Genomic DNA, 15146 nt, shown 5'->3' on the forward strand with positions numbered 1-15146 from the left:
CTGCCAACGTTAGAATGCTAAACAGGAAGTGCTTAAAGTTGAATGGCTTTGTAAAAACACCGAGACAAAGTCTAAGTTCATTGTGTTCTTCATGGAGTTTTTGAAACCGCACCATTGGTTCCTCAGTTTTCAACGTACGTCAAGTGTATTGCCAAGAGGATTATTTGTAGTATGCACATGTACTTGTTCTATTTTTGGCCAAAGTAAGACAAAGAAAAGAATCAGAAGTTGTCTTTTTTTTTACCAGTCCGCCCCGCGTGGGAATGGATTTTCCTTCATGTGGCCCTTGAGCTAAAATGAGTTTGACAGAATATCCATCCATTTTCTATACGTATCCTGTTCTGGGTTGCTGATTCCCAGTGAGTGTTAATTACATCCATCATTGTGAGTTGGTCAGTTGGTCCGTATGTGCCCTGTGATTGACTGCCGACTTCAGGCAGTACCTTGCCCGAAGTCTACAGAAATAAGCTCTAGCTCAACTGTGAAACTAATGAGGAAAAAAAGGTGTATAATGCAAGACTTCACGTGACGGACCAGCAGTTCTAGTTTGACTGGCATTGATGCAAATAACAGAACCAATCAAGATCACATATTGTTATGTTCCATTAACACCACAGTTGATTTTGTTTCATTGTATAATCAATCACTCATTCAATCAAAGTTTACTTATATAGCCCTAAATCACGAGTGTCTCAAAGGGCTGCACAAGCCACAACGACATCCTCAAGAAAAAAAACTCTGATGTGGGGTCCCCCCGCCCTCTGGGCGACCGGTGCAATAGACGTCGAGTGGATCTAGCATAATATTGTGAGAGTCCAGTCCATAGTGGATCGAGCATAATATTGTGAGAGTCCAGTCCATAGTGGATCGAGCATAATATTGTGAGAGTCCAGTCCAAAGTGGATCTAACATAATAGTGTGAGAGTCCAGTCCGTAGTGGATCTAACATAATATTGTGAGAGTCCAGTTCATAGTGGATCTAACATAATAGTGAGAGTCCAGTTCATAGTGGATCTAACATAATACTGTGAGAGTCCAGTCCATAGTGGATCTAACATAATAGTGAGAGTCCAGTTCATAGTGGATCTAACATAATAGTGAGAGTCCAGTCCATAGTGGATCTAACATAATAGTGAGAGTTCAGTCCATAGTGGATCTAACATAATAGTGAGAGTCCAGTCCATAGTGGATCTAACATAATAGTGTGAGAGTCCAGTCCATAGCTGATCTAGCATAATAGTGTGAGAGTCCAGTTCATAGTGGATCTAACATAATAGTGAGAGTCCAGTTCATAGTGGATCTAACATAATAGTGAGAGTCCAGTTCATAGTGGATCGAACATAATAGTGTGAGAGTCCAGTTCATAGTGGATCTAACATAATAGTGAGAGTCCAGTTCATAGTGGATCTAACATAATAGTGAGAGTCCAGTTCATAGTGGATCTAACATAATAGTGAGAGCCCAGTTCATAGTGGATCTAACATAATAGTGAGAGTCCAGTTCATAGTGGATCTAACATAATAGTGAGAGTCCAGTTCATAGTGGATCTAACATAATAGTGTGAGAGTTCAGTTCATAGCGGATCTAACATAATAGTGAGAGTCCAGTTCATAGTGGATCTAACATAATAGTGAGAGTCCAGTTCATAGTGGATCTAACATAATAGTGTGAGAGTCCAGTCCATAGTGGATCTAACATAATAGTTAGAGTCCAGTTCATAGTGGATGTAACATAATAGTGTGAGAGTCCAGTCCATAGTGGATCTAACATAATAGTGAGAGTCCAGTTCATAGTGGATCTAACATAATAGTGAGAGTCCAGTCCATAGTGGATCTAACATAATAGTGAGAGTCCAGTTCATAGTGGATCTAACATAATAGTGAGAGTCCAGTTCATAGTGGATCTAACATAATAGTGAGAGTCCAGTCCATAGTAGATCTAACATAATAGTGAGAGTCCAGTTCATAGTGGACCTAACATAATAGTGAGAGTCCAGTCCATAGTGGATCTAACATAATAGTGAGAGTTCAGTTCATAGTGGATCTAACATAATAGTGTGAGAGTCCAGTTCATAGTGGATCTAACATAATAGTGAGAGTCCAGTCCATAGTGGATCTAACATAATAGTGAGAGTCCAGTCCATAGTGGATCTAACATAATAGTGAGAGTCCAGTCCATAGTGGATCTAACATAATAGTGAGAGTCCAGTCCATAGTGGATCTAACATAATACTGTGAGCGTCCAGTCCATAGTGGATCTAACATAATAGTGAGAGTCCAGTCCATAGTGGATCTAACGTAATAGTGAGAGTCCAGTCCATAGTGGATCTAACATAATAGTGTGAGAGTCCAGTCCATAGTGGATCTAACATAATAGTGAGAGTCCAGTTCATAGTGGATCCAACATAATAGTGAGAGTCCAGTCCATAGTGGATCTAACATAATAGTGAGAGTCCAGTCCATAGTGGATCTAACATAATAGTGAGAGTCCAGTTCATAGTGGATCTAACATAATAGTGAGAGTCCAGTCCATAGTAGATCTAACATAATAGTGAGAGTCCAGTTCATAGTGGACCTAACATAATAGTGAGAGTCCAGTCCATAGTGGATCTAACATAATAGTGAGAGTCCAGTTCATAGTGGATCTAACATAATAGTGTGAGAGTCCAGTCCATAGTGGATCTAACATAATAGTGAGAGTCCAGTTCATAGTGGATCTAACATAATAGTGTGAGAGTCCAGTCCATAGTGGACCTAACATAATAGTGAGAGTCCAGTTCATAGTGGATCTAACATAATAGTGAGAGTCCAGTCCATAGTGGATCTAACATAATAGTGAGAGTCTAGTTCATAGTGGATCTAACATAATAGTGTGAGAGTCCAGTCCATAGTGGATCTAACATAATAGTGAGAGTCCAGTTCATAGTGGATCTAACATAATAGTGAGAGTCCAGTCCATAGTGGATCTAACATAATAGTGTGAGAGTCCAGTCCATAGTGGATCTAATATAATAGTGAGAGTCCAGTCCATAGTGGATCTAACATAATAGTGAGAGTCCAGTTCATAGTGGATCTAACATAATACTGTGAGAGTCCAGTTCATAGTGGATCTAACATAATAGTGAGAGTCCAGTTCATAGTGGATCTAACATAATAGTGAGAGTCCAGTCCATAGTGGATCTAACATAATAGTGAGAGTCCAGTTCATAGTGGATCTAACATAATACTGTGAGAGTCCAGTTCATAGTGGATCTAACATAATAGTGAGAGTCCAGTTCATAGTGGATCTAACATAATAGTGAGAGTCCAGTTCATAGTGGATCTAACATAATAGTGAGAGTCCAGTCCATAGTGGATCTAACATAATAGTGAGAGTCCAGTTCATAGTGGATCTAACATAATACTGTGAGAGTCCAGTTCATAGTGGATCTAACATAATAGTGAGAGTCCAGTCCATAGTGGATCTAACATAATAGTGTGAGAGTCCAGTCCATAGTGGATCTAATATAATAGTGAGAGTCCAGTCCATAGTGGATCTAACATAATAGTGAGAGTCCAGTTCATAGTGGATCTAACATAATACTGTGAGAGTCCAGTTCATAGTGGATCTAACATAATAGTGAGAGTCCAGTTCATAGTGGATCTAACATAATAGTGAGAGTCCAGTCCATAGTGGATCTAACATAATAGTGAGAGTCCAGTTCATAGTGGATCTAACATAATACTGTGAGAGTCCAGTTCATAGTGGATCTAACATAATAGTGAGAGTCCAGTTCATAGTGGATCTAACATAATAGTGAGAGTCCAGTTCATAGTGGATCTAACATAATAGTGAGAGTCCAGTCCATAGTGGATCTAACATAATAGTGAGAGTCCAGTCCATAGTGGAGCCACCTGGAGTCCACCTGGAGTCCACCTGGAGTCCACCCTGGGTCCCGACTTTGGACAGCTTGCGCCTCATCTGTGCCCCCCCTCTCCACGAAGCAGAGGGGGGCAGAGCAGAAAAGAGATGGCAGATCAACTGGTCTAAAAAGGGGGTCTATTTAAAGGCTAGAGTATACAAATGAGTTTTAAGATGGTACTTAAATGTAGAATCTCTAACTGTTACCGGGAGGGCATTCCATAGTACTGGACGCTCTATAGCTCGCAGACTTTTTTTTAACTCTGGGACTCACTAATAAGCCGGAGTTCTTTGAACGCAAATATCTTGCGGGGACATATGCTACAATACAATCAGCAAGATAGGATGGAGCTAGACCGTGTAGTATTTTATACGTAAGTAGTAAAACCTTAAAGTCACATCTTAAGTGCACAGGAAGCCAGTGCAGGTGAGCCACTATAGGTATGTATATATGTATATTGGTATATAAAGGTATATACAGTATAGGTATGTTTATAAGTATATAAAGGTATATACAGTATAGGCGTAATATGATCAAACTTTCTTGTTCTTGTCAAAAGTGATACCATGACTGTTTTTTTCCAATTTTAACTGTACTGTATTTTTGTTTTATTAACAGGTTGGCCCTTTTCCAAAATAATGTGCAAGCTGAGCGGTTTTGTTCAGGGCGTGTCTGTGTCTGCATCGGTCTTCACGTTGGTGGCTATAGCTGTCGAAAGGTTAGTCGCATTGCCGACCTGTCTGACAAGCCTGTAAATGTGTGTTAGTCATGTATGATGTCTTTTTGTTATTTTTTTTGTGTGATGTGTAATGTCTAGTGTTTAAATGTACGGCAGTGACAATGAATTTCCCCAAGGGGACCAATAAATCTAATCTAATCTAATCTAATCTAATCTAATTATTTTTACTGAAATGTGGTCTTGATACAGTTTGTCCTACAATAGTAACCCACAGTGCATAATGTTATGTACACCAGGGATCCCCTCCCAGTCGATCTTTCTGACCTTCCTGGTAGATCCCAAAAAATGTTTGGGGAAAAATAAATGGAGTGCTCTCCCCTCCCGGCTAGTGACCAACAGACCTGCCTTACAAGAACGCATTTTAAACTTTGAACACGCCCGTACACCTTGCCACTCTCTAGACATGAACTCTGCCTTGGCCAGCTTCGAGCTCAGTCCCCAAAACCCACGCATAGCTACCACAACGAGGCGCCGGCTTGAACTCATCATGTTAAAAGGCTGACTGTTTTAAGAGCTACAAAAGCAATTTTCGGAGGATTAGTTTTTCAATGACAATTCTTACCAAAAGTTTGCCTCTGGTTTTCTGACACTCGGATATCGTAGAGCCAAAATTTGTGCGTAACTAAGTACCGTATTTTCTGGACTATAAGGTGCACTTAAAAAAAAAAATCTCAAACCTTGACACTGCACCTTATAGCCTAATGCAGAAGGTTCTCAACCTTTTTTCAGTGATGTACCCCCTTTTTGAATTTTTAAAATTCAAGTTCCCCCTAATCAGAGCAAAGCATTTTTGGTTGAAAAAAAGAGATAAAGAAGTAAAATACAGCACTATGTCATCAGTTTCTGATTTATTAAATTGTATAACAAAACAAACAAAATATTGCTCATTTGTAGTGGTCTTTCTTGAACTATTTGGAAAAAAAGATAGGTTTTTATGTATATTTATAAAGGATTTTTGAATTGTTGCTATTTTTAGAATATTTTGAAAAAATCTCACGTACCCCTTGGCGTACCTTCAAGTACCGGCAAGGGTACGCGTACCCCCATTTGAGAACCACTGCTTTAGAAGACCATGTGGCCTAATGGATAAGGCGTCTGACTTCGGATCAGAAGATTGAGGGTTCGAGTCCCTTCGTGGTTACTTTTCAAAACTCTTGTTGGTCAGGATTAATTAAGCAATGGCGAGAACTGGATCTAGTCTCTAAACTAGAGCTGACCATTTTTTTACAGTAGAGGAAACTGTCCCAATAGATGTATAAGAAGACTATGTGGCCTAATGGATAAGGCGTCTGACTTCGGATCAGAAGATTGAGGGTTTGAGTCCCTTCGTGGTTACTTTTCAAAACTCTTGTTGGTCAGGATTAATTAAGCAATGGCGAGAACTGGATCTAGTCTCTAAACTAGAGCTGACCAATGTTTTACAGTGGAGGAAACTGTCACAGTTAACTCTTTAGAACAGTGGTTCTCAACCTTTTTTCAGTGATGTACCCCCTTTTTGAATTTTTAAAATTCAAGTTCCCCCTAATCAGAGCAAAGCATTTTTGGTTGAAAAAAAGAGATAAAGAAGTAAAATACAGCACTATGTCATCAGTTTCTGATTTATTAAATTGTATAACAGTGCAAAATATTGCTCATTTGTAATGGTCTTTCTTGAACTATTTGGAAAAAAAGATAGGTTTTTATTTATATTTATAAAGGATTTTTGAATTGTTGCTATTTTTAGAATATTTTGAAAAAATCTCACGTACCCCTTGGCATACCTTCAAGTACCCCCAGGGGTACGCGTAACCCCATTTGAGAACCACTGGCCTAATGTACGGAATAATTCTGGTTGTGCTTACCGACCTCGAAGCAATTTTATTTGGTACATGGTGTAATGATATGTGTGACCAGTAGATGGCAGTCAAACATGAAAGATACGTGTAGACTGCAGTATGATGGCAATATGACTCAAGTAAACAACACCAACATTTTATATGTTCCATTGAAAATATAGAACATTACACACGGCGCTCAAAAACCTATCAAAATGTTTTAGTACGACTTTGGTGAGCTGTAAAGCCGCAAACTGTAATTACTGACAGTGGTTTTCTGAAGTGTTCCTGAGCCCTTGTGGTGATATCCTTTAAACACTGATGTCGCCTTTTGATGCAGTAGCGCCTGAGGGATCGAAGGTCAAGGCCTTGCCGCTTACGTGCACTGATTTTTCCACATTCTCTGTGTCAGGAAATGGTGGTGACGAACCCCAAGATGCAGAGATGGCAGGCTTGGTGCAGGAAAACATGATTTAAATGTCCAAAAAATGCAAGGAAAACAAACCAGGAAACAGGCAAACTTGAGACAGCAAACAGGAACCAGGAAACGGGAAGAACTGGAGACAGCAAACAGTCGAAAGCGTTCAGCATACAGGATCAGCTCACAGTCCACGGCCTACAGCTAGTAATACTCCAGCCCTGACTGGAGGGAGAGGCAGGTATAAATAGGAGCCTGATTGGCAATTGCCACCAGGTGTGCCAGACTGCCAATCAGGTACAGGTGAGGGGAACGAGCGCTCAGGGAGACATGCAGGAAAAGGAACCAAAATAAGAGCGCTGACAGGAGATAAAACAAACACAGAGAAATAGCTGGTTGAGAAATGTTGTTCTTAAACTGTTGGACATGTGTTCACCTATTTGTTGACAAAGTGGTGACCCTCGCCCCATCCTTGTTTGTGAATGGAAGCTGCTTTTATAGCCAATCATGGCACCCACCTGTTCCCAATTAGCCTATTCACCTGTGGGCATACTTGCCAACCCTCCCGGATTTTCCGGGAGACTCCCGAAATTCAGCGGCTCTCCCGAAAACCTCCCGGGACAAATTTTCTCCCGAAATTCAGGCGGTGCTGGAGGCCACGCCCCCTCCAGCTCCATACAGACCTGAGTGACGTGTTGACAGCCTGTTCACACGTCCGCTTTCCCACAATATAAACAGCTAATGATGGAGGGCGAGTTCTTGGTTTCTTATGTGGGTTTATTGTTAGGCAGTTTCATTAACGTCCTCCCAGCATGGCAACAACACACAACAACAGCGGTCAAGTTTTCGTCTACCGTAAAGCAGTTCGTCTGCTGTAAACAGCAATGTTGTGACACTTTTAAACAGGACAATACTGCCATCTACTGTACATGCATATGTGACCCACCCATAATGTGTCACATTTTTGTGTTGATTTATTTATTTTATTTTGTGGTTTGAATTCGTTTTTGGAGCTGTCATTACACATTTATCAGTATTCACATTGGTCAGTAGGGGGCATTCCCAATTGAATGCTATCACCTGCAGACCGGAAGTGTCTTGTCATTCTGATGAGCGCGACCAGTCTGTGAACAATTGAAACGTCCTGTGTGCTTTTTCCTCCTGTATAACAGGTTAGTTTTGGTGAATCAACTCACTGAATAATATCCATGTGATCTTTATAAGTTTAAGTACACATTCTGATGGTGGAGCCTAACTCTAAAGTGTTTGTGAGTTGTAGTTTGTATTTGTGAATGAATCCAGTGCACAGCTGCAGTAATCAATACAAAATGGCGACGTGAGTACGCAATGTTTATATAGGAACTTCTGATCCTAATTCAGACTCCCAAATTAGAGCTCCCGTTTTCTTATTGATTTTATAATGTATATTTGTATAATGTGTGTGTTCTGAAATAGTGACAGAGAATAGAACAAGGATGGACAATTCAACCCTTAACTCAACAATGAGTAGATGAGTGTTATGTGTGTGTATATGTGTAAATAAATGAACACTGAAATTCAAGTATTTATTTTATATATATATATATATATATATATATATATATATATATATATATATATATATATATATATATGTAATAAAAAAAAATATATAGCTAGAATTCACTGAAAGTCAAGTATTTCTTATATATATATCTTAACCACGCCCCCGACCACACCCCCCACCCCCCACCTCCCGAAATCGGAGGTCTCAAGGTTGGCAAGTATGCCTGTGGGATGTTCCAAATAAGTGTTTGATGAGCATTCCTCAACTTTCTCAGTCTTTTTTTGCCACTTTTTTTGAAACATGTTGCAAGCGTCAAATTCCAAATGAGCTAATATTTGCAAAAAAATAACAACGTTTCTCAGTCCGAACATTAAATATCTTGTCTTTGCAGTCTATTCAATTGAATACTGTCATGATCCGTGGCCCGGATCATGTTCTGTTATTTTCTGTTAGTTTTGGACTCCCTTAGTTCCTGTTTGTGCACCTCTGGGTTTGTTTTAGTTTCCATGGGGATTAATTGGGTTCACCTGCCTCTGGTTAGTGGTTGGCACGCTCACCTGTTGTCGACCACTAATCAGAGAGCTATTTAAATCAAAAATCAAATCAACTTTATTTATAAAGCACATTTAAAATTTACCACAGGGGTAGCCAAAGTGCTGTACAATGGGCAGGTTAAAAGATAAAACGAGTACCGAGCAAACACAACACAACACAAACAGAACACGATCAAAAATAAATAAATAAAATAGAATAAATAAAAACATAAAAACAGGTTCACAGCAGGTGTATTATGGGGCGCCATTGCAGGATGGATATCATTCAGTGTTAAAAGCCATGGAATAAAAGTATGTTTTTAAGAAAAACAGGAAGAGAGGAGGCTTGTCTAACACTCAGGGGTAGGTCGTTCCAGAGCTTGGGAGCAGCAACGGCGAAAGCTCTGTCACCTCTAAGCTTCAGCCTTGTGTCAGGGACCGTCAACAGCAGCTGATTGGCTGATCTTAAAGATCGGGTGGGGCAGTAAGGCTGAAGGAGGTCGGAGAGATAGGTTGGCGCGAGGTTGTTTAGACATTTAAAAACAAATAAAAGGAGTTTAAAATTGATTCGATAACGCACAGGGAGCCAGTGAAGGGACGCTAAAATAGGGGTGATGTGCTCACGTCTGCGGGTCTACGGAGTCAGAGTGCCGAGGTCAACGTTGGGGGAGGGAGAGCGACTTGGACCGAACAACATAACTTCTGTTTTATCTTCATTTAGGCTCAGGAAGTTAGCTGAAAGCCAGACTTTGATGTCGTGCAGGCAGTCAATAAGACGTTGAACCGTGTTATTTTGTGCCATGGGAAAATAAATCTGGCAATCATCGGCGTAAAAATGAAATGCAATACTGTACTTCCTAAAAATAGAACCAAGGGGGAGAAGGTAAAGCGCAAATAAAATTGGGGCAAGGATTGAGCCCTGGGGGACCCCATGTGGTAGAGGAGCTGTGGAAGACATACAACTGTCTACTTTTACACAAAAACTCCTGTCGGTTAGGTACGACCGGAACCAGTTGAGGGCGGCACCCTTATTCACCTCTCTCGCCACGCTCAGTCCGGCTTCATTGTTTGCTTCATGCGACAGTTGCGTTAGTATTTCTTGACTCCTAGTTTATGCTTCCTGAGCTAACTTGGTACCTTAGCTTCCCGTGCGATCGGCACATTTTTCCTTCTGCTTGTTTTCTGTTTTTGGTACGCGTTTGATTTTGGATTTGAAATCATGTTCCTACCTGCACGCCTTGTCCGGAGTGGTCCGTCTGCATCCCGGGGGAACGAACCCCGCAGTAAGCTGCGATCCCCCCGTCGTGACAAATATAGGTTGAAAAGGATTTGCAAATCATTGTATTCTGTTTTTATTTACCATTTACACAACATGCCAACTTTGCTGGTTTTGGGTTTTGTAAATAACTGAATGAAAATCCTCTAAGTTTGGTGATTGCATAACGTTTTCCAGGGGTTGTACATATATAAACGGAATACAATGATTTGCAAATCCTTTTCAACCTATATTCAGTTGAATATGCTACAAAGACAAGATATTTGATGTTCAAACTCAAAAACTTTATTTTTGTTTTTTTGCAAATAATAATTAACTTAGAATTTCATGGCTGCAACACGTACCAAAGTAGTTGGGAAAGGGCATTTTTGAAGCTTCTCAGGTGGAATTCTTTCCCATTCTTGCTTGATGTACAGCTTAAGTTGTTCAACAGTCCGGGGGTCTCCGTTGTGCTATTTTAGGCTTCGTAATGCGCCACACATTTTTAATGGGAGACAGGTCTGGACTACAGGCAGGCCAGTCTAGTACCCGCACTCTTTTACTCTGAAGCCACGTCGATGTAACACGTGGCTTGGCATTGTCTTGAAATAAGCAGGGGCGTCCATGGTAACGTTGCTTGGATGGCAACATATGTTGCTCCAAAACCTGTATGTACCTTTCAGCATTAATGGCGCCTTCACAGATGTGTAAGTTACCCATGTCTTGGGCACTAATACACCCCCATACCATCACACATGCTGGCTTTTCAACTTTGCGTCTATGACAATCCGGATGGTTCTTTTCCTCTTTGGTCCGGAGGACACGACGTCCACAGTTTCCAAAAACAATTTGAAATGTGAACTCGTCAGACCACAGAACACTTTTCCACTTTGAATCAGTCCATCTTAGATGAGCTCAGGCCCAGCGAAGCTGACGGCGTTTCTGGGTGTTGTTGATAAACGGTTTTCGCCTTGCATAGGAGAGTTTTAACTTGCACTTACAGATGTAGCGACCAACTGTAGTTACTGACAGTGGGTTTCTGAAGTGTTCCTGACCCCATGTGGTGATATCCTTTACACACTGATGTCGCTTGTTGAAGCAGTACAGCCTGAGGGATCGAAGGTCACGGGCTTAGCCGCTTACGTGCAGTGATTTCTCCAGATTCTCTGAACCCTTTGACGATATTACGGACCGTAGATGGTGAAATCCCTAAATTCCTTGCAATAGCTGGTTGAGAAAGGTTGTTCTTAAACAATTTGCTCAAGTGTTTGTTGACAAAGTGGTGACCCTCGCCCCATCCTTGTTTGTGAATGACTGAGCATTTCATGGAATCTACTTTTATACCCAATCATGGCACCCACCTGTTCCCAATTTGCCTGTTCACCTGTGGGATGTTCCAAATAAGTGTTTGATGAGCATTCCTCAACTTTATCAGTATTTATTGCCACCTTTCCCAACTTCTTTGTCACGTGTTGCTCGCATCAAATTGTAAAGAAAAAGTTTATGAGTTTGAACATCAAATATGTTGTCTTTGTAGCATATTCAACTGAATATGGGTTGAAAACCGAGGTGGGTAGAGTAGCCAGAAATTGTACTCAAGTAAGAGTACTGTTACTTTAGAGATTTATTACTCAAGTAAAAGTAAGGAGTAGTCACCCAAATATTTACTTGAGTAAAAGTAAAAAGTATGTTGTGAAAAAACTACTCAAGTACTGAGTAACTGATGAGTAACATACACACTTATATCTCATATATATATATATATATATATATATATATATATATATATATATATATATATATATATATATATATATATATATATACATACACATACATATACATATATATACAGTTTATTATTTATATGTATTTATTTTGCTGTTTTTGTTTACCTGTTAAAGGTGTTTTAATGAATATACATGCATGTTTAACATATAGATGCCTTTCTTTCATGAAGACAAGAATATAAGTTGGTGTATTACCTGATTCTGATGACTTGCATTGATTGTAATCAGACAGTAGTGATGATAACGTCCACGTTTTCAAATGGAGGAGAAAAAAAGTTCCTCCTTGCTGTCTAATACCACATGAAAGTGGTGGGTTTTTGGCATCTTATTTGTCCAGCTTCCATATTCGTTTTTATACACTTTACAAGAAATATATTGGCGTCAAACTCCGTAGCTTGCTAGCTTGTTTGCGCTGGCTTTCGGAGACTCTTGTTTTGAAAGCGCAGGCGCGATGGAGCGGCACTTTTATTGTGAAGACAGGAACGTCCTCATGTGCGGTCAGTCTTTAGGCTTTTGACGGGATGTACGGTTGAAATAAAAAAGTATCGTTTTTCCTTCACACTTTTGATTGATTGATTGGAACTTGTATTAGTAGATTGCACAGTACAATACACATTCCGTACAATTGACCACTAAATGGTAACACCCCAATAAGTTTTTCAACTTGTTTAAGTCAGGTCATGTGACCACCTGGCTCTGTTTGATTGGTCCAACGTCACCAGTGACTGCATTTTATTGGTGGAACGAAGTGAAACGTCACCAGTAAGGCAGGCACTTTGAAGGTCTGTCTGACAGACCAAAACAAACAAAACGTGCATTAACAGATCGATAAAAATTAGTAGCGAGTAGCGAGCTGAATGTAGATAAAAGTAGCGGAGTGAAAGTAGCGTCCCTTCTCTATAAATATACTCAAGTAAAAGTAAAAGTATGTTGCATTAAAACTACTCTTAGAAGTACAATTTATCCCAAAAGTTACTCAAGTAGATGTAACGGAGTAAATGTAGCGCGTTACTACCCACCTCTGGTTGAAAATGATTTGCAAATCATTGTATTCCGTTTATATTTACATCTAACACAATTTCCCAACTCATATGGAAACGGGGGTTTGTACAATGGGAGCTGTGATTTGTCTTATATTTCTTATGTTTCCCCCCCGACAGGTTTCGCTGCATCGTGTACCCTCTGTACCCCAAGCCAACCATACGTGTTGCCCAGGCAGCCATTGTGCTGATCTGGGTTCTGGCCATGGCATTCATGTGTCCAGCTGCGGTTGCACTGACCGTGGAGGAAGTCCCTTTCCACAACATGGTCTACAATGATGATTTCAACCACACCATACCTCTGCACATCTGCTATGAAAACTTTGCCAACCCCAAGATGACAAAGGTTTATACAGCGGTTCTTTTTGCGCACGTCTACCTGGTCCCACTGATGGTCATCACGGCCATGTACGGAACCATCGGGGTCAAACTGTGTTCATCCGGGGCTGCGAATAGAAGGCCGCATGGGGCCAACATCCAGCGAGTGGTTTCTCAGAGAAAAATCCGGGCGATAAAGATGCTGGTCCTCGTGACTTTGCTTTTTATGTTGTCATGGTTACCACTCTGGACCCTAATGATGATGGCGGACTACGCCGGTTTGGAAAGAGACCAGCTGGATCTATTGATCAGCTACATCTTCCCTTTCGCCCATTGGCTGGCGTTCGCAAATTCCAGCGTCAACCCCATCATCTACGGCTACTACAACGACAACTTTAAAAGAGGATTCCAGGTGGTGTGCAAGTCCAGGGCCTTCTCCAGTCTGTTGGAGTGGCGCGTGTGGAGGAGGATTTCCGGCTGTTTTCGGAAAGAAAACGTGCAAACTCCTTTTGAAGCTACCAACTGCAGAGATAGCGGCGGCCATAACAACCGGCTACTATTTGGACTGAGAAACCGAGTCCACAATCAAATGTTCAGTGACAAGGCTGAGCGGGATGTGGGTGCAAGAGGCGGGCGTACGGGCCTGAGAAGTGCTACGGAGCAGGGCATAGAAATGTTAGCTTTGAGTAAAAAAAACAGCCATGACGAACATTTGGCCAAAGAAAATGTGGGGTCTGTTTCGCTCTATCGAGCGTGGGATAACTGAGTTCGCTTCAGATGAAGCCAAAGGTGGAATTGTTACAACTTACTTATAAGGCGCACTTTAACTGCAACCATGTTTAGCTGGTCAAGAAAAATACTTGATAACCATACTTGCCAACCCTCCCGGATTTTCCGGGAGACTCCCGAAATTCAGCGCCTCTCCCGAAAACCTCTCGGGACAAATTTTCTCCCGAAAATCTCCCGAAATTCAGGCTTTCCCACAATATAAACAGCGTACCTGCCCAATCACGTTATAACTGTAGAATCGAGGGCGAGTTCTTGGTTCCTTATGTGGGTTTATTGTTAGGCCGTTTCATTAACGTCCTCCCAGCGCGGCAACGACACAGAACAACAGCAGTCACGTTTTCGGCTACCGTAAAGCAGTTCGTCTGCCGTAAAGCAGCAACGTTGTGACACTCTTAAACAGGACAATACTGCCATCTAGTGCATTTGATGAAAGCACTTTTGTGCGTGCCACACAGCAATGCATCATCAGAGAGGGTGTTCAGCATGGTTAGAAAAATAGTGACGGAGAATAGAACAAGGATGGACAATTCAACCCTTAACTCAACAATGAGTAGATGAGTGTTATGTGTGTGTATATGTGTAAATAAATGAACACTGAAATTCAAGTATTTATTTTATATATATATATATATATATATATATATATATATATATATATATATATAAATAATAGAATAAATATATATTTATAGCTAGAATTCACTGAAAGTCAAGTATTTCTTGTATATATAAATATATACATATATATATATATATATACATATATATATATATACATATATACATATATATATATATATACATATATATATATATATATATATATATATATATATATATATATATATCAATCAATCAATGTTTATTTATACAGCCCTAAATCACAAGCGTCTCAAAGGGCTGCACAAGCCACAACGACATCCTCGGTACAAAGCCCACATAAGGGCAAGGAAAAACTCACCCCAGTGGGACGTCGATGTGAATGACTATGAGAAACCTTGGA

The 15146-nt window shown here is 40.4% G+C and overlaps 1 protein-coding gene and 2 non-coding genes across 3 annotated transcripts in view; all 3 read left to right on the forward strand.

Annotated features, from left to right (window-relative positions):
* Positions 1 to 14120, forward strand: part of LOC140679260 (neuropeptide FF receptor 1-like) — a 74308-nt gene extending 60188 nt beyond the window's left edge. The window contains exons 3-4 of the mRNA XM_072914317.1: positions 4520 to 4619; positions 13157 to 14120. Of these exons, the coding sequence (XP_072770418.1) occupies positions 4520 to 4619; positions 13157 to 14120 (1064 nt within the window). The remainder of the gene's footprint in view (positions 1 to 4519; positions 4620 to 13156) is intronic.
* trnar-ucg (transfer RNA arginine (anticodon UCG)) lies at positions 5709 to 5781 on the forward strand. Its single transcript has one exon. It is a non-coding gene; the product is annotated as a tRNA-Arg (tRNA).
* Positions 5903 to 5975, forward strand: trnar-ucg (transfer RNA arginine (anticodon UCG)). The gene has a single exon. It is a non-coding gene; the product is annotated as a tRNA-Arg (tRNA).
* Positions 14121 to 15146: the final 1026 nt, after the last annotated feature.

The sequence above is a fragment of the Nerophis lumbriciformis genome, linkage group LG12, assembly GCF_033978685.3.
Source record: "Nerophis lumbriciformis linkage group LG12, RoL_Nlum_v2.1, whole genome shotgun sequence".
NCBI lineage: Eukaryota > Metazoa > Chordata > Actinopteri > Syngnathiformes > Syngnathidae > Nerophis > Nerophis lumbriciformis.